This window comes from Myodes glareolus, chromosome 3 (assembly GCF_982192425.1).
Source record: "Myodes glareolus chromosome 3, mMyoGla1.1, whole genome shotgun sequence".
Classification (NCBI taxonomy): Eukaryota; Metazoa; Chordata; class Mammalia; order Rodentia; family Cricetidae; genus Myodes; species Myodes glareolus.
The window spans coordinates 7,049,241-7,068,360 of NC_142028.1; the positions used below are offsets into that span (position 1 = coordinate 7,049,241).

The following is a 19,120-nucleotide window of genomic DNA, read 5'->3' on the forward strand; positions in this document are numbered from 1 at the left end:
AACGTATTCAAAGTCGGAGGTCGTATGGACTTCAGTGCACTAGGAAGATGAAAGTGGACCTGACATCGCTCTAGAGTTCATTCGCAGCTATGGGTCCATGGTCATGTGATCCATGGCCATGTGATGGTTACATAAAGACACCACACACATAACTCCATCACTGAATCGGATACTGGCAACAAGAGACAATTGTCAAACAAAAGTCTGTCAGAGTCTGAGTCCACGTGGTACTGGACGTTCACACGGTGAGGCACACTGTGCTGTACAGTGCCCACCTTTACATAGTTCTGCACTGATATGTGATATTTCATGAGTGGTGTCTGAAGTTGCACTAAACACACCTTCTGCATTACTTATTGCCTGTTCCTGAGCAGGATTCCAGGAGATTGGAGAGGACCATGTCACCCTTCAGCTGACTGGGTCACCCTCTAACCTCCTGGTGGCACTGCTTTCCATTCTTTTAAAATCTTGGCACTCCTCCTGACTGCCCAGGGGACACCACCACAGCGTCCGCTCACACCTGCCCTCTGCACACCCGGGTCACCCTGTCCCCAACTCTGGTGTCACTTGCTCTTCCATCTAGGGCAGTGCCACATCTAGGCTTGTTCACAGTCATGTCAACTGTTTGGTCAGTCTTCCTTTGTGTGTGTGTGTGGTGAGAGGGGAGCATGCACATGTGTGTTCCCTAGTGTAAAATGTTTGCTAGTATGAATGAGCCACTTTCTGCTCTCCTTTGTGAGATGGGAGCAGGAAGACGCGACCATGTGGACAGCCAGGAGGCAAACAAGGCAAGAAGCCTTGGCATCAACAGACAGTGGGTTGAGTCCCCAGGTGCTGGAGAAGTTGTTCCTCATGTCACCATATCTGCTGTTCTCATCCTCAAATGCCCCATTATCACAGATGGGACAGGACAGTGGCACCAGCCGAGACTGGTTATTTCCTACTTGGATTTTGATGGCAGGGAACTTGCCTGTCCTGAACACAGAGAACTTGTTTTTAGCTCCCATCGTCTCCCTCAGGCTGCTTGAAGACTATCTTGGCGGAAGTGGCATGTTGTGTTCACTCTGAAATGCTAGCTCTGCAGAATTCAACCTTCTGCGATCGACTCCACTGTGCAGTTAGGGCCATCTCGTGACGTCACTGCTGGCAGAAAAGCATTCTCTTGTGACAGTTCTTTAGGGTCTCCACAGTAAAGGGTGGCAACTGTAAAGTCAGTTCCCTTCCCAGGTACCTCTCATCACACTGCTGGTTGTGTTTAGAGCCCGTGCCTGTTTGAACAACGGCCCAGGGATCAGAATATTGGCCACAGTGGGGCTGTGGAGTGGGTGGGTAGACATGAAGGAGGTGAGGTATCTTAGAGCTAATATTGACAAATGCAGGTTGTCTCTTTGTGAGGGTCAGAGGACCTGGCTTTATGTCAAAATCCTCTGCTGGTTTACTGATTGAGACCCTTTTTCCTGAGTAGATGATAAACAGTAGTGAACGATAGGCAGCTGAGAAGGTGGCTCAGGCAATGAAGAACCTGCTGCACAAGCCAGAGATTCGAGTCGGATTCCCAGAACACAGCTACAAATGCTGGGTGTGTCGTCCCAGCACTGGGGTGTAGGACTACTAAGAGCACTGGGGACCGCTGGGTTCTTGGAAAAATAGATGTGGTGGTACCTGAGAATGACCATTGAGGTTGATCCCTGACCTCCACAGAGGAAAGCACACACGTGCATATACAGTTGTATACACGAGCTTGTCACCCCACACACACATGCACACACTAGCACAATATATGTATGTTCTTACGGAGGTGTGTAAGAACCTCTTTATTAGAACGGAAGCAGTTCCCTGGAGACAAGTCTTTCTTCTGAGTCACCATGTTGCCTCCTCTTGTCTCTGCCAATCCTAAAGAGCCTGCCAGCCCCTCTGAGAGCTGCCAGGTGATCCTCCAGACAGTGGCTCACCCTCTCATTTCTGGATATAACAGGATTTCTTAATTTGTAATTCCACCAAGACACAATGTACGAGAGATACTGAACTAATGCCATAATTACCACTGTGGAGAGCATGGTTTTCCTTCTGCAAATACCATGTGGCTGCTCTGGGCCCAGGAGAAAACGCGTCCCAAGGTGTTCCCTACCTGCGAGTTTAGGATCTACCATGATGGGGTGAAGTGTGTGAAATCGAGCTGTGTAGACCGCAGAAGCTGATTTTGCCTGGAGTGGAAAAGAGAAATGAGCTTCTGCTTTAGGTGACCCAGAAAACAGTGTGTGGGGAAGACAGGTGGTAATGGGATTAATATCAATAGTAAAACTGGAACCACCATTTAAACGCACAGTTCACATTGCTTAATACTTGACAAAGTAGGCATCCAATCTGTTTTGTGATGCAAAAGCTTGGCTGGGGATTAGTGAAGAGTTGGTTCTGTCTGGTTGTTCATTTCTAAGGAAGGAATGAGTGCGATGAAATGTGTTTTTATCCATGGGAATCAGCAGTGTCGAGACACAGGGGGCAGGTGGGGAAGCCGGCGGTATCTGCTGACACCATGCAGGTTAGTTTGGCTGTAGCATTGGAAGGGTCAAAGCCAGTGACAGAAGGGACACGGGGTTGCAATGGCGCGTCAGGACCTTCACAGGGAATAGAAAATGAACAAGCCTGCTGTGGTACTTTCCCATCCCTGCAGTCAAACAAGAAGCGGGGTTTATGTAGGTCCTAAGGGTCCAAACTCAGGTCCTCGTGCTGTGTGCACAGCAGACTGTCCCCCAGCCCTGGTTTCTCTCCTGTGACGGTGAAGGTTAGACGTGTCCTCTTCTCGTGAAGGGCTAGGCTCTTTAGTATGCTCCCCATTTATCCTGTCCTCTCAGGTGAGGGTTGAGCTTGCTGCTTCCCGGTTGAAATCTGTCTGTAGTTTATCTGAATACTGAAAATAGCGTCATTTCTTCATGCCATGGGGTCACTCAGGAGTGACTAACCCCTTGAGAGGCCTGTACCTATCATGGCTACTGCCACTGTAATGGCTAGTTCTGAGCAGGAAGCAGACAGGGAGAGGAGGCCTGGTTATGACCCCTCCGCCTGCCTGTGTTTCCACTCGGGGCTTACTTGGGCTCCGACCACTCCTAAATTGACACCAGAAGCCATGAGTACAGGCCCTGATACTTCCTCACTCCTTCAGTCTGGGGTCTACCTAAAGCTAATCTCTTAACAAATGGCCCCATGGCCTCCTCTGACAACCTCAGCGTTGCATGTGACAGTGAAGGCATGAAAGGACCCTGTACATTCCTAACCGGTGAGATACCATACAATGGGAGTCCATACTCTGTGTATGCAGATAGGAAACTACATGTCAAACTCAGTCTGCAGTAATGGTCCGTGTCATAATACTTTATGTCAGAACCCTTCAATTCATGCAGCCCACATGCATTGCCACCACAGTCTACATACATAGCCTCCTCCACTCAGGACATCACCCCAACTGTGCACACAGACTCCACATGTGACACATGGGGACTTTAACACAAAACCAGATCTTTATCCTTGCCTGTGCTTTCAAAATTGTGCATATGTAAATATCTGCTTAATATTTGAAATACCAGAAATGGAATCTTGCCACATTTAATATTTGCTTCATTAGAGTAAGAAGCATAAGACGTTGGACATATTTTTTTGGTTTTGAATCAGGGTCTCTTTATTTAGACCTTGCCTAGTACTCTCCATACAGACCAAAGTGACCTTGAACTCATGGTGATACCCCTGTTGCTGTCTCCCAAATTCTAGTGAAACTCAGTTTTTATCTATTTTATCCCACATCTACTCCATAGGACTTGAGTTCCCCATACCAAATTCTCAAACTTTTCACCATGTGTGGATGCAAGTTTCTGTCCTGCCCAGTCCCACAAACTTTCAGTCCCAAAGAAACACACAGATGCTTATATTAATTTTAAACTGGTTGACCTATTAGCTCAAACTTATTATTAACTAGCTCTTAAAACTTAAATTAACCCATAATTATTGTCTATGTTAGCCATTATGCCATTATGGTACCTTTTCTCAGTGCAGCATTTTCATCTTGTATTCTCTGCTTCTGGGTGCTTACTCCAGACTAAGCCTTTCCTCTTCCCAGGATTTTCTTAGTCTGGTCACCCCACCTATACTTCCTGCCTGGCTACTGGCCAATCAGTACTTGGTTAAACTAATACAAGTGACAAATCTTTACAGGATACGAGAGCATTATCCCACAGCAACCATAGCACTATGTTGTAATGAGGAGCGGTGGGCCGCTTCCCACCACCCGGCTCCCAGCAGCCTGGCTAGTTTATACCCCGAAATAACAACATGGAAATTGTATTCATTTAAACACTGCCTGGCCTATTAGTTCTAGCCTCTTATTGGCTAACTCTCACATCTTGATTCAACCCATTTCTAATAATCTGTATGTCACTACGAGCTCGTGGCTTACCAGGAAAGATTCAGTATGTCTGACCTGGCAGCCTCATGACGGGTGACTCTCTGTCTCTGCCTCCTTTCTCCTAGCATTCTGTTTAGTCTAATCTGCCTATCAAAAAGCCAAGGCAGTCTCTTTATTTAACCAATGAAACAACACATAGAAAGAAGACCCTCCTACACCATTTCCCCTTTTTCTGTTTAAACAAAAAGGAAGGCTTTAACATTGTAAAATTACATATAATGAAACAGTTATCAAGCAAGAAATACAGTTACAATATTTATATCTATTTTATCTTTTATCATAACAAAGGAAAACTATATCTATTCTTCAACTCTATCAAAGACTCCAGAAGGACATAATATTACCTAAGTAAATGAGAAGTAAGTAACTTCCAAAACTCTAGAAATGGCAGAGACATCTCACTGCCTGGACAGTTACCCAAAGTTTTTCTGTACTGTTGGGGCATCCATCTTTAGCCTACAGGCCCATAGTATCCAGCAGATATTTCCATGAAGCAGGAAATTTTAAAGACAGTTTAGTCACTTTCTTCTGTGTCCTGTAGAATGTCTCATAGACTCTTACATGCAGCAGGAACCCTGAATGACCATCTCACATTTAGGCAAGTTCAGCAGTTCTCTCTCTCTCTGCGGGTTCTTCATGTCCAGTTTATGCAACAGTCCAGGCGAGAGCAGTTTCTTGCCCAAGTGGCTAACAAACTCTATAAGGAGCCTCTTCGATGCCCATCTTCCTCTTGAAGTAGATTGGTGCTGCCAGAAGCAGACATGACTCATTGTCATGAAAAGCCCTAAGTTATTAAAACATTTAAAATGTCATATTCTGTAGTCTTTGAAAGATATAAAGAATGCCTCTCTGAAATATATCTCTATATACCTAGAAAATCTAACTAACATGACTATAAGCTTGATTATTATTGATGATTATCCATTAACAACCTATGTTTCCTAATTATACATTACATTTTTAAATGAACTACACAATCACAATACCTTAATCAATATCAGAAATACATATACATATAACAAAATTGACCTTAAATTTATATCAACAAACGAAGATTCATACCAATACAAATTAATTATATCTATATCATCTCCCCCTTTAAATGTAAAAGAACATTTATAAACAATATTTGGGAATAGGTGCAGTTATTTCTCTCCAAACTGCTTTGTGCTGAATGGGGACACTGTTATTTAGGTCTTTAATGATATAACCTGTGTGCTAGGTTCCTCTCAGTCAGCAGTTGAGCAAAGTAATTTTTTGAAGGTGTTCACAGCAACCTTTCAGGAGGGTGTGGTCTATCATACCATATTGGGATAGAAGCAATCCATAGGGTCTCATCCTCTGTGAAAACAAAAGAACCCCTTTTCCAAAGCATCATATCCTTAGATCCAAATTCTGAAGTCAAGATAGCTTTATAATACACATGTTGTAATAGCTTAGCAGACCACACAATGAAATGTCCCTCTATATTTAGCTTCTTCACAATCAAAAAATTGAAAGAAAATACAATAATGTACAGAATCCAGGCCCTCTGTGAATTTTCCATTTTTACGTGGCTTATTTTTCTTTATTTTTTAAATCTATAACTATCTGTACTCTGTCTCTTTAAGGATTTTACCCCCTTTTTTAAGGCATTAACTTTATTCTCTATATTCTTTTTTTTTCTCTCTCCCAAGCCTATGTATGTCTAATACTATGACCCATTTAGAGGTCTTTTATGTCTGAATCTGTCCTATTGCATTGTCTGTAATTCTTTACTGTCCAGGATCATTTTTGCTTTGTGCTTTTAAATCACTAAGCACTTAAGAATCTAAGCTGTGACATTCCTAAGTTAAAAACAGGTACTGCGGTTTTGCACCGCCCAGTCCAACATGGTGGAGCTGCTTGTGCCTCTGAGCCTTGCGCAATGTACTGCTGGCATGACGGAGCTGCTTGTGACTCTGAGTCACTTGTACCCCGAGCCTTGCACACAATGTTCCCCTTTAAGGCACATAGCAAGTCCAGTTGCCATCAAAGAAACCATAGCACTTTAGTCACAAACCCCATTGAAATGCTCTGTCTCCCACAAGAGACAGAGGTTGCACTGGCAGCACAGCCCAACCAAACTGATATCTCAAAACCACCACTTTCTAGACCTGATCCCCTGATCCTGCTGCCTACCCAGGCAGGAAGAGCTGAGCCACAGGCATGGTCTCAGCTACTTTGTTCCCGACCCCGATTGGGCACAGAAACATCCGGGCCCAGAAATGATCCATAGCTGGAGTTTACAGCCGCGGCAGGACCCAGGAAGCCGCGTTTTAAAATGGCGCAGCTTTTTTTTTTTTTGGTACAGCTGCTGAGTCAGGAAAAATCGCTAGCAAACAGCAAAAAGCTATGTTAAATTCTGGGGTTTTTTTTTTCTGTGTGTTTAGAATTCCTTTTTAAGCCCTCTCAGGTTTTACATGGTGTTAATTACCATGCTGGAGCACCACTCTATAGTAAAAGAAGCGCGGCCTTCTTTTTATCCTGCCTGGCTCTCGGCTAGCTTTACCCAAAATAATTACATGGAAACTGTATTCATTTAAACACTGCCTGGCCCATTAGTTCTAACCTCTTATTGGCTAACTCTTACATATTAGTTTAACCCATCTCCATTAATGTGTATTGTCACTTGACTGTGGCTTACCACCATGAATCTAACCAGCATCCATCTCAGAGAGGAGAGCCATGGCATCTGTCACACTTCCCTTCTTCCCAGCATTCTGTTCTGTCTACCCTGCCCACGTAAGGGCTGCCCTATCTAAAGGCCTAGGCAATTTCTTTATTCAATCAATGAAAGCAACACATAGAAAGAAAACCCTCCTACACCAGTACTAAGTGCAAAAATAACTGAAAGCCATGAGAAAATGCTTTTAGAACAGAGAAGAGAACAGCAGGGTAGATTGGTTCAGGGATGGATAGGCTTCACGTCCATCACCACCTAAGGACACACATCACATAGGAGTCAAACGGGAACCAGAGCAGTGATGAGAACTTCAGAGCAGACACGAGACCGGCTCCTGCTGCATCCACCAGCCAGTGCCTTTGGACAGGGTTCCCGCAGGTCCCTGGCATCACTTGGAGAAGGGATGCTCGCATCTTGCAGAGTTATGGTGAGAGACCCAGGCTCCAGGGCATTATCTCCCCATCTTGCTTGGTCATGTCCTTCCTAAGACACAGACAGTGGCAATGGCAGACTCTTGGGATTCTCAGCAGCCAGGTTCTCCCTTTTTCAAAGCAGTGACCAACCAATCTGGGCAGGGCATATGCCTTCCCTCAATAGCCAAGGGTTATTTCCTGTGGGGCTTTGGTGTTCTTTAAAGGTATGCAGAACTAGTTGTGAATGTATAATGTGTCACAAGGAACTAGACTGCAGATTCAAGTAAAAATCATTTATTTTCCACACGTGTGACTATCCGGCCTATCAAGTGGGAAAACCTTTTGCTAAGCAAGATTATGATGTAGGATGTTCTTCTGTATATGTGTTGCTTTTATTGGTTAATGAATAAAGCTGTTTGGGCCAATGGCTTAGCAGAGTAAAGCCAGGTGGAAAACAGAGATTAGAGAGAATAGGTGGAGTCAAGAAGATGCCATTTAGCTGTGGAAGGATGACAACGAAACCTTACCATTGGCAAACCATGAGCCTCGTGGTAAAACATAAAATAATAGAAATGAGTTAATTTAGGATGTAAGAGCTAGCTATAAATATGTCTGAGTCACAAGACCAAGCAGTGTTAAAATTAATATAGTTTTTGTGTGATTATTTGGGTCTGAGCAGCCAGGAAATGTAAGCACAATCTCTGTTAAGAAGATTATGTCATTATTTCAGGTTGTGGTAAGTCTAGTATTCTTGGCTCCTGTCCAGTAAAAGCCAACCCTTACACACAGACACACACACATACACACATGCACACACACATATGTACATGCACATGCACACACTCATACATGCACACACACATCCATGAATCTTAGCTCCTATACCTGTACTCGCCTACAAAATGCTTTTTGTGGTCCACTTTGTCCTTGGTTCCAAACCACTCGGTTTGCCCCAGCAGCAGCACAGGCAGAAGTTGGTTTTGTAATTCCACTGCATGGGGAGCAGATGCTGAGCCATGTAAGCTTCCAGAGGGTCATCTCAGCTCATCAAAATTTCCCTAGCACTATAAGAATATGAACAGAAGCTCTGAATGGACAAGTGAGGTCACAATGACTTCAGGAGAGCATGTGACAGCTGAGAAACCACACACACTGGTGGGTACGAAACCAGGAAATGACAAATCCTTTCTCAGCTCCTCCCATGAACCTCCCAATGATATTGTTACATAACAGGCCCATGGTGTCTGCAGGGAGGCCGGCTTCACGTTTGAGATGAAGAAGATGTCACCAAGTGTTTACTGCCCTCTAGCTTCCTTTCTTCCTTATTTATAATTCTTTTACCATTATTCTTTTGGGTTTAAATATTGAAATATTTTGCTTCATCACTCCAGATGGGGATGTGTTATCGTCTAAGGGAACTAGGTATCACTGTCTGTAACACCTACCTACAGTCAGTCCCATAGTATACATCAATTCTGAATGAATTCATTCATCCCTCGCAACCATGACTTTTATATCTTATTAATGTATTGAAGCCTATAACTTTATATCTGGTCATCGTATTCTCCTGGAGCATGGAGTGTGATATCCCACACAGAGAAGAAATCCAATTAGGCAGGGTTTCCTCACGTGATCTTGGCATAACCAGAAGGATTTTGGTTGTTCCCTGGCCATGGTTTTCCCCCACCAACAGACTGCTTTGTGCCGTAGAATTACATGGTTTCTGTTCCCGTCCCGGTTGTTTTCTGTCTGCCACAGTCTTTGTCGGAGGGAGGGAGGGAGAAGAGAAGGGGGTATCAGGAGAATGGACCAAAGTTGTGCTAGATTCTCTCCAACATCTACACACTGACCTAGGTCCTCTGAAACCCATAGTGGGACAGTAAACATTTCAGTGTCTGTGGGAGACATGGCTCTTAAAAGAAAGTTACATTATTTAAGGTGCAGAGACTTCAGGGCAGGTGTGCCAAGAGTACACTGCTCAGAGCAGGGAGCTCTGCCACCATGGAGACACGGTTCTAAGAGGCAGTGGTGTCCAGATGTGAGGCTGGTGTCATAAAGGGTGTTTTCCTGGGTTACAGCTGCCCCTGCCCCGCCCACCCTCTGTGCTGTCCCTGGTCCATTCCTCTGTGGTTTGTCTCAGACACTTAGCCAATATAAATATTGACTATATTGGCACTTAAATTTTGCAAGAGAATTTTTTTTTTAGTGGCAACGTGGCAAAGAGGTCATTAAATTTCATAAATTGCAAATAGTTGGATTAGCAGGTAAGGTCACTTTAAAAAGAAAGTCTCCCTTGAACGTCAGCTGTGGTCACTGCCTGATGCCATGATCTGTTACCTAGGAAAGAAAACAGACGCCTCTGCTGGCCAAGATGCAGGACACTCCGAAGGCCCTGGCCAGTGACCCCGACGTCAATAAGCACGAGAACAAAATGCAGAAGGAAGAGATGTAAGGACGGCGTGGCTGGGGCAAGCGGGGTCTGGTTTGGAGGGCAGGTGATGAAATCTAGACTGCAGGGTTTAAAACCAAACCAGGCGGGGCTGCTGAGACGGCCCGGCAGACAAGTGTTTGCCTTGTAGGCCTGGAACCTGCATGGTGGAGGGAGGGAACAGCTCCAGAGTTGCCATCTGACCTCCAGGTGCATACCAGGGCACACAAGCACCACACCCCCACTCCACCCCTCCCCTCCTGCACCCCCTGCTTCACCTCTCCCCTGCTTCACCCCCACTCCATCCTTCCCCTCCTCTTTCCTTCCAATAAGTAAAATAAGAACAATTTAGGAGGTAATTAGGACTACAGATCCCATAAGTTTCCTAAATATGGCCATTCACGGCATTAGCTGTGCAGTTCTCTAGGGCCCTGGCCCCTGAGCAGTACAAAACTGCTCTAGACAGAAACGGCCATAAAACCCTGGGTGGGATTTCCAGCTCCCATGGAATGGGCTCAGACCCTGAGTTTAAGAGCAGGCATGGAGGTTTGGTGTGTTCCCAGCACACCGGAGGCTAAGGAAGATGCCTGGACTATGGTGTGAGGTTCTAAAAACCCAACACCGTGGCACAGCCACCACCCACAGCAAACTGTGTGCGATGAGCAATAACACATTACGAGAATCCAGCCACGGAGACGTCTGTGGGGACGGCATATGCATGTTCAGTGCTCTGCTACAGCCCTGAAGTATTCTTTCCACCGAAGCATTGACATGGGTTCCGTCTGGTTTGCTAAAAAATACTTCCAGCTCTCAATGGTGCAGGACGGGACGCTATGTGGGTTCTCAGGGCTCAGGACTGGACGCTGTGTGGGCTCTCAGGGTACAGGACTGGACGCTGTGTGGGCTCTGGAGGGCTCAGGACTGGACGCTGTGTGGGCTCTCAGGGTACAGGACTGGACGCTGTGTGGGCTCTCAGGGTTCAGGACTGGACGCTGTGTGGGCTCTCAGTGTTCAGGACTGGACGCTGTGTGGGCTCTCAGGGTACAGGACTGGACGCTGTGTGGACTCTGGAGGGCTCAGGACTGGACGCTGTGTGGACTCTCAGGGTTCAGGACTGGACACTGTGTGGACTCTGGAGGGCTCAGGACTGGACGCTGTGTGGGCTCTCAGGGTTCAGGACTGGACGCTGTGTGGGCTCTCAGGGTTCAGGACTGGGCGCTGTGTGGGCTCTCAGGGTTCAGGACTGGATGCTGTGTGGGCTCTCAGGGTTCAGGACTGGACGCTGTGTGGGCTCTCAGGGTTCAGGACTGGACGCTGTGTGGGCTCTCAGTGTTCAGGACTGGACGCTGTGTGGGCTCTCAGGGGTTCAGGACTGGACACTGTGTGGACTCTGGAGGGCTCAGGACTGGACGCTGTGTGGGCTCTCAGGGTTCAGGACTGGACGCTGTGTGGGCTCTCAGGGGTTCAGGACTGGACGCTGTGTGGGCTCTCAGGGTTCAGGACTGGACGCTGTGTGGACTCTGGAGGGTTCAGAACTGGACACTGTGTGGACTCTCAGGGTTCAGGACTGGACACTGTGTGGACTCTGGAGGGCTCAGGACTGGACGCTGTGTGGGCTCTCAGGGTTCAGGACGGGACTCCGTTTGGCCATTTTGGACTGAGATGCCTGTGTTCACTGTTCAGCACTAGTCTGTTGTCATGTTTTATGTGAGAGGAGATACCTTGGTTTCTCCAAAGCAACCTCCCCCTGTCCCCACATGAGCTCCTGCTGTCAGCCCTGCTCTAGTGTCTGTCAGTTACAAAGAGAGAAAAACGCAAATGCTCTTAGCTCCAGCTCAGTCCAGAAATGGCGATCCTGCCTCCAGGAATCTCAGAATGAGGCTGTGTCTGAGAGCTGTCTCCTTCCATTTTATAATCCTCTCTAATTCTGGAATTAAGGGTGTCCACTACTACCCCTGGTCTCTAAGGCAAGCTAGTGTGGCTACTGGGATAAAAGGTATGTGTCATTGCTGCCCGATCTGTAAGGCTAGCCAGGGTGGCTGTTTTACTTTTCCAATCCCCAGGCAAGCTTTATTTATTAAAATGCAAATGAAATGTCATTGCATGAGTTAGTAGGAAGACTCCTGTCTTTCTAGAGTCCATAGATGGGTGAGTACCAGGCACACGTGGCCAGCTGCACCACTGGACTGGGGTCCTGGAGTCTTCAGTCTCTCCAAGATGTGTGCAGCCCTCAGACATTCCAGACTTCCTGTGTCCCTGGGCCAAGTTTCTGTGCTACACCAGGGCTTATTGAGCATCTTTGCTCTGGAATTAAATATATTTGGAAGTGACATTGTTTCACTGAAGGAAAAATTAGGGAGAGCTTACAAAATGAGTGTACTGAGAAGACAGAGCCACTGAGCAATGAGATCCAGATGTGAGGAACACTGAAGTGCTTCCCAGGCTCTGTTCCAGACAGCAGGAGGGAGAAGTGCTCCCATGCGGTCCTGTCTCTGCCGGCACAGAGGCGGCACAGGTAGACAGTCTGCCCCTGAAGTCTCGTGTCCACTGCCATCACGGTCATACTCCAGAGAGCCCTCAAGAGGACAGGGCTCCTCAGACAAGGGTGGGTACTCGGCGCATCACGGGCCCTCAGCCAGTGCCATCACCACATTTAAAGCAGCCCGTGCTTTCTGAGAGGCACAGTGAGCAACATCCGGTGTTGACAATGGAGCGCTCCAGGTTAAAGGTTCCCAGGGAAGGAATTCGCGGGGTGAAAAATCAGGAATATGATCATTTGTACTGAGGACATTGTGAAGATGGTAGGGGAGGAAGCCCCAGGCCCTGGTTTCCATAGAAACCACGAGGGCTGGAGAGATGGCTCAGGGGTTAAGAGCACTGGCTGCTCTTCCAGAGGTCTTGAGTTCAATTTCCAGCAACCACATGGTGGGTCACAACCATCTGTAATGAGATCTGGCGCCCTCTTCTGGCCTGCGGGCTTGCATGCAGACAAAACACTGTATACATAATAAGTAAATATATCTTCAGAAGCCTCAGTGAATCAACCCAGCCAGACATTGTCTTTAACCGCCTAATAAGCTTTGTCACTGTGGTAGACGCTGAGAGCCATCCTGCATTAAGACATCAGAGCTGGCAGCCACAGCCAGCTGCATTGCATTTAGGCCGTGGCAAGACTGAGACAGCATGGAGGACACAGAAGCAGAGCAGAGATGGGAGGAGGTCAGAGCAGGATATAAACCCAGGACGTTGCTCCATGACCCATGTCCTCCATCTTGGCCTGGCTTCCCAAATTGCCCCACCTCGTGAATCCAGCAGTGGATGACCCCATTCCTTGGGAAAGAGCCTCTTCCCTTGCCATCTCTACACATAGACACATGCAGACACATGCCTTCCGTTGGTCCTCCTGGGCCTCCCTCACACCAGTTCTATTACACTCAAGATTAGCCATGAAATAAACTCTGGAAAGTGGGTCAAAAGATAGGCAGTCTGGGACGCAGTGAAGTCAGTTCCTGATTCACAGTAAATACTGTAGACACACAGCCACAGCCTGGGGATGGCTGGACAGCCTGGGGATGGCTGGACAGCCTGGGGATGGCTGGACAGCCTGGGGATGGCTGGACAGCCTGGGGATGGCTGGACAGCCTGGGGATGGCTGGACAGCCTGGGGATGGCTGGACAGGCCGTATGTCCAGTTTTATAGGGCAACGGAAGGACCTATGGACTTACTATGTTCCTATTTAATCATCACAAACATACACACGCATGCACGCACACGCACACACACACACACACGAATGCAACAGTCTCTCTGAGACCATTGGAATTGATGTGAAATCCATCATAAGCCTTTTCCCGAGGTCAGTCTTGAGAATACTGTGTAGCTTGTGGAACAAACAATTGTACTATAGTTTGGGGGCTTTGTTCAATGATTGTGTGCGCCTAAATCAATACTTTTTTATTTTTAAACAAAAAAGAAATTTGTGTCCCTGAAAATTCACTTCGTACAGTGTATTTGAAATCACCAGTCTCCCCTCTTTCCTGGTTTCCATGAGAGATGGGGGTGCAGTGATTATCCACAGAATTATGTCAATATTGGAAATTTAGTTCAGCAGCTGCAGGAATTTAAGGAAGAAGCCACGTCAGTGAACAGACATTAAGGTCCTTTGTGCCCTAATGGAAAGAGAAATACTCGTGTCTTAATTTGAGTAAAAGAAATGTAGTAAAAAGCTAAGAAATAAATTCTAAAGTCCCTGACTGCAGGCATTATACTGATTATTATAGATTTTTAATTTTCAAGACCATCAACAATAGAATGTGTCAATCTTTAACTTAAAAACGAAATATGTAAGACAGAGCTGATAATGTTTATTTGTTAGAACTGGAGTTTTAGAACACCACTTTCTCCTATTAGATGTTTGGTATTTAGCAAGCAGAGTTCTGAGTAAAATCTCAAGCTTCCTGTGCTCAGACCTTTTAATTTTCTAACTTTGTTCATTATTGTTTTGTCCACAGAAGAGAAGAAAAATTTGAAAATATGACACCAGCAAAAAATCCGTCTTCAGTCCACTTTTTCCCGAGAATGATAGATTTAGATAACACACAGATACGATTGTCAGAGTCGCTTTCCAGTGAAATGCCAATCAGCTTCTATCAGATCACCAGCACTCAGAATAGCGGCCTAACCCTGTCCTCAGCAGGACGGCTGACTTCTAAATCTACCATCGTGAGCCTCTCCCGAGGAGACACCAGCCTGACCAAGCAGAGTAAGTACCAAGTGTCCGACGGCCCCTTTTTGGATTGGCTCTTTCTTTGCCTCCTTGCCCGAGGAGGCATTATCCTTTGTCCCCAGTGAGTTTCTCAGTCTGTACCACATGCAGAGTGGATTAGCTGTGGCCAAGAATCTTTGACTCTAGATCTGAAGTAGTTATAAATGCAGGTGGCCCAAATACGACATCTCCATAAGGAAGGAGTCTGCAGATACTGTGATGACTTATGGGTCTGCCGTTAGCATGTTCTAGAATTGTTAGAGAACCAAAACTTGCCATGTAGATAGGACCCTTCACTGAATGCTGCTAAGAGGCCTAGAGCTGCCATGATGACATGTGGGCCAGTCGTTAGCATGTTCCAGAGCTGGAGGAGAACTCAGGTTCCCAATGTATAGCTCCCAGGATCCTTCAGGTGAACACTCTGTAAGGATTAAGCAATGTCTTCTCTATCTCTGCGTAAGATGCCTGGAGCTACAGTGATAGCTGGAGAGTTAAAATGTCCAGAGTATAGCATGAAGGGCCATTTACAAAATACTGACAGAATAAGCAATATCTTCTTTCATGTTTTTGGTAGACTCAGGGATCATATACATGCAGATCAGACATCAGAAAGGGAAATAGTGCAGGAGATGCAGTAGCTGAGAGAAGGGGGTGCAATAAAGAGAACACGAAGGAGCAGAAACTGGGTGGCACACTGTGGTGCCAGCAGGGTGCTGGCCCAGGTTGCTATGGGGTATGCTGGTTCTCATGGTTAGGTGATGCTGTCCTGGCAAAGGCAGAACCAGGTCTTTTCTGCCCTCTACAGAGTGAGGAGGGAAGGCATTTTGCAGCACTGGCCCTGATGTTCTACACCTGCAGAGAGGAGATTAAAATACCAGCTTCACGGGGTTCTGCTAAGCTTGGGGTGTGTGTGGGAGCCCAGCACATGGCCAACACGTGCAGCCGTTAGCTCCTTCTAGATTAATCTACATTTGACTTGTATGTCCGTGGCTATCGAATGCCTCACTCCCTCTCCTCTGTGGACATTTATAGTCTGGCTTGTTCTCGTCTGTATTCCGTGTATGTCTGGTATTTTCCTAGGCATGATGTTATATACGATTGCATGTGGTTCTCATATACGACGCAGTGTGCGTCATTCTTTTTGTGACTAAGTTGAGTCATCTAAAGACGCTTGCTAAATTCTTACTGACCTTAATCCTTGACCAGTGTGCAGAATGTTAAATATGCAAATACAAACTTTAGACCTAAGAAGGAAAAGTTGCCCTCTCTGATGCTGTGCAGACCACTGTGTTTGCTGTGTGTTTGGGTTGAACTGTGAAAACCCCTGCTAATGGGAACGAAGCTTACTGGCTTCCCTTCGCACGGCAAGAGGTAGGCTGGGATGCAGTCTTCTTGAGCTGCTGCAGACTCTACTGAGGAGTCAGGCCTGTAGACGCTAGGACATGATGTACCAGTCCAGCCATCTGTGGTCCTCAGGGAACTAAAAACAAGATCTTGGTTAATGCCTCATATCTCTGAGAACACAAGCATTCTTTCCTCGGGAGGAAGGATGCTGTGGATTACAGAAAGACTCACTGCCCACTGGGCTGCCGGTGCTAATTAAATTCTCGTTTCTTCTCAACACAATCCCATGAGGAACCCTCTTCAGTCATCAGGGATGTTCAAAGAGCTGGGTGATTCAAGATGTTCGTAGTGCACCTGAGGCCCTAGGCCCAACCCTGTCACTACAATGAAAATGCTATTATTTATCCCTTTATGTAGATCACCTTTCTTTGGTTTTGTTAAAGATACAAGCATCTAAAGCAAAATCTGAGTGGTTTGTATGCTTCCATGATTCTGGGCCCAGGTCACATGAGAAAGACCCTTACCTTATTGAAGGGACAGTGCCAGCCAAGGACCGACACCTGACTCACCTCTCGTCCTCTTTGTTCTCGCAGAAAGTAGTGCTGCTCAGGTGGGGCTTTAATTTGGGAAGTATAGCAGGCATTAAATAGAATAAGACTGCATTTGTATACACACTACCCAAACTTGGCAGGTTCCGTGTTTACTGACAAATACAGATGGTTTCTAGTGTGGCTAAACAATCAGTTAAATACCCAGCATGCTCATGGTAGGGAGCGAGGAGTGAGAGGTCCCCAAGGATGCCAGAGCCAAGATGGCTACACAGTCCGTACAAATGCCACGCTACACCGGAACATTTAAGACAATCTCTAAGAAATGAGGGTGCCATTGAAAATGTTCACTTGCACCTGTTTTGTAGGCTCCCACCAGCGTTTGTGAGTCTTCTCACCAAGTCTGACAGGGACAGTAAACTCTATAAAGAAACATAATAGGAGCGAAGATGATGCCCTTGGATTCTTTTGATGTCTGTTCATGTCTGTCTCACTTGCGTGTCCGATTTCTTTGAAAGGCTCAAGCTTCATGACTCCAAAGAAACAACCTCTAATGAGCTTTGACTCGGCCACGCTGGTTCTGGGGGAAGGAGAAGATTATTTTCTTTCTTTGTTTGGAGATTCAAAGAAACTCGTGGCACACTCTTCTCAAACCGAGAATGTGATCAAACACCTCTCTGTGATTCTCGAAGAAGTCGGCCAGTTTACATCCAGGTACACATTCGAATAGCTTCCCATCTTCTGCCGAGGTCATAGATCAGTACAAAGCAGAGCTCTGAGCTGTTTTTGGATCATTGATTTAACAAAACCCCTAAGGAATCCCTGAACTGTAACCGCCTGTGTTCTGAGCAATTAGAAATAGCTAACAGAAGTTTCTAGAGGACCAGCCAAAGGGTGTGAATTTTCCAAAGGTCGCAGAGAACCCAGTGCCACACACCTCACACACAGGCCTTTCATTGCTAAATGGTCACTCCAGTGGATGTAGTGGTTTCCTTCTATTAGGCTGTTGAGTTCACTACAAGAACTAGGTTATCCTTTTTAATGGTCATCAATTTCTATGAAAAGAATTCACCAAGAAGAAAGTTGTCACTGGAACTAAAAGGGGCCAGGTTAGTCTGTTTTCTCATCCCTGATGTACTCGCTCTGAGCAAGACTGAGCTGTGAAACGTTGCAGACACAAAGACATGTAGACGGGGAGGGGGAGGGTCTGGGAGCTCTAGGGGGCAGGTAAGCAGGGTGTGTAGTTCCCCTTATTGCCGTGTTTCCAATCGCTCAGGCCCTATCCATTTAACAGATAGTAGAGGAAACCTTAGTGTTTGTTCTGCCACCTGGAAACACTATCAGAATCACCCAGAGTCTATCATAGTAAACGTGGTGATTAAGGCAAAGGTGTATGTGAGGGGTCAGGGGTGTTTCACAGGAGGCATCCTCCTTGTTTTGGGGGAAAAGATTTCTCATCGTCTTGGAGCTCCCATGTAGGCTGGGAGGCCCATCAGTGAATCCAGGGAATGTTCCCTGGACATCCCCACCAGTGGGGCTCTCAGTGCACGCCACTACACCCAGCTTTTTATGTAGGTTCCAGAAACAACCCAGGTCTTCTTGCGTGTGTGGCAAGCCCTCTACAGACATGGCTGTCTTCTTCCAGGTCAGGGTGGTCTCTTTTCCTGAAGCTTGCTATGTAGGCTGGGCACGCTGGCCAATGAGCCCGAGATCCACCCAACTTAGCCTCTCCAATGCTGGGATTACGTGTGCACTACCATGCCTGGCTTTTCACGTGGGTTCTGGGGCTGGGACTCCGGTCGAATCCCGCGACAGCAGTCACTACCAGCTGAGCCGTCCCCAGTCCCCAGTCCATCTCTGCTCTGGAGATGTTTGGATAGGAGGTGCCTTGATGTAACTTCAGATTGCTTTTTATACTTACTGTTGTTGAGCCGAGATCTGATATTTTAATTTGAAAAAGTTTTGACCGTTCTGTCTTCAAATCTCCCTTTCAACACACATGTTAGGCTACTTGAAATTAGGCACATTTCTCTAATGCTGCTGTTTTATTCTGCCAATCATCTCAAGTGTCTTTTCCTTGTGCTCCAAGTCCATGGAGGACAGGAAGCTCCAAGAGCTCCCTCTGTACAGGGAGCCCTGTGCTGTCTGCTACTCCGTTTGTGACATTCACCTGCCTTGACCTCCCTAGATCCTAACCCTGCCAGAGAACCCACTGCTCCTATGTGGGTCCCTCTCTTTTGGGGAAGTTTATAAGCTCAGTGCATTGTTGTCCTGTCTGTTGGGCATCACCACTCACCATAGACCAGTGTCCTGATATCTTCAGAAACATTTGTATTGACTGCGTTCTCACTGTCTCAAGCGGGGTAGATACTCCATCCCTCTTGTGAGTAGATACTCCATCCCTCTTGTTTGGGCACAGTTAGGATGTTTCCAGTTGGTATTTTTTTTTTCCAACACCACCACA

General features: G+C 46.5%; 1 protein-coding gene across 3 annotated transcripts in view; it reads left to right on the forward strand.

The window, feature by feature from the left end:
* Lmntd1 (lamin tail domain containing 1) overlaps positions 1-19,120 on the forward strand; it is a 245,802-nt gene that overhangs the window by 180,962 nt on the left and 45,720 nt on the right. For 2 of the 3 annotated variants that reach the window (XM_048432652.3, XM_087903962.1), the window contains exons 2-4: positions 9,912-10,018; positions 14,511-14,761; positions 17,175-17,370. In XM_048432652.3, coding sequence (XP_048288609.3) covers positions 9,912-10,018; positions 14,511-14,761; positions 17,175-17,370 — 554 coding nt within the window. Of the gene's footprint in view, positions 1-9,667; positions 9,835-9,911; positions 10,019-14,510; positions 14,762-17,174; positions 17,371-19,120 lie in introns of those variants that run through there. The other variant, XM_087903963.1, reaches the window with a different exon arrangement.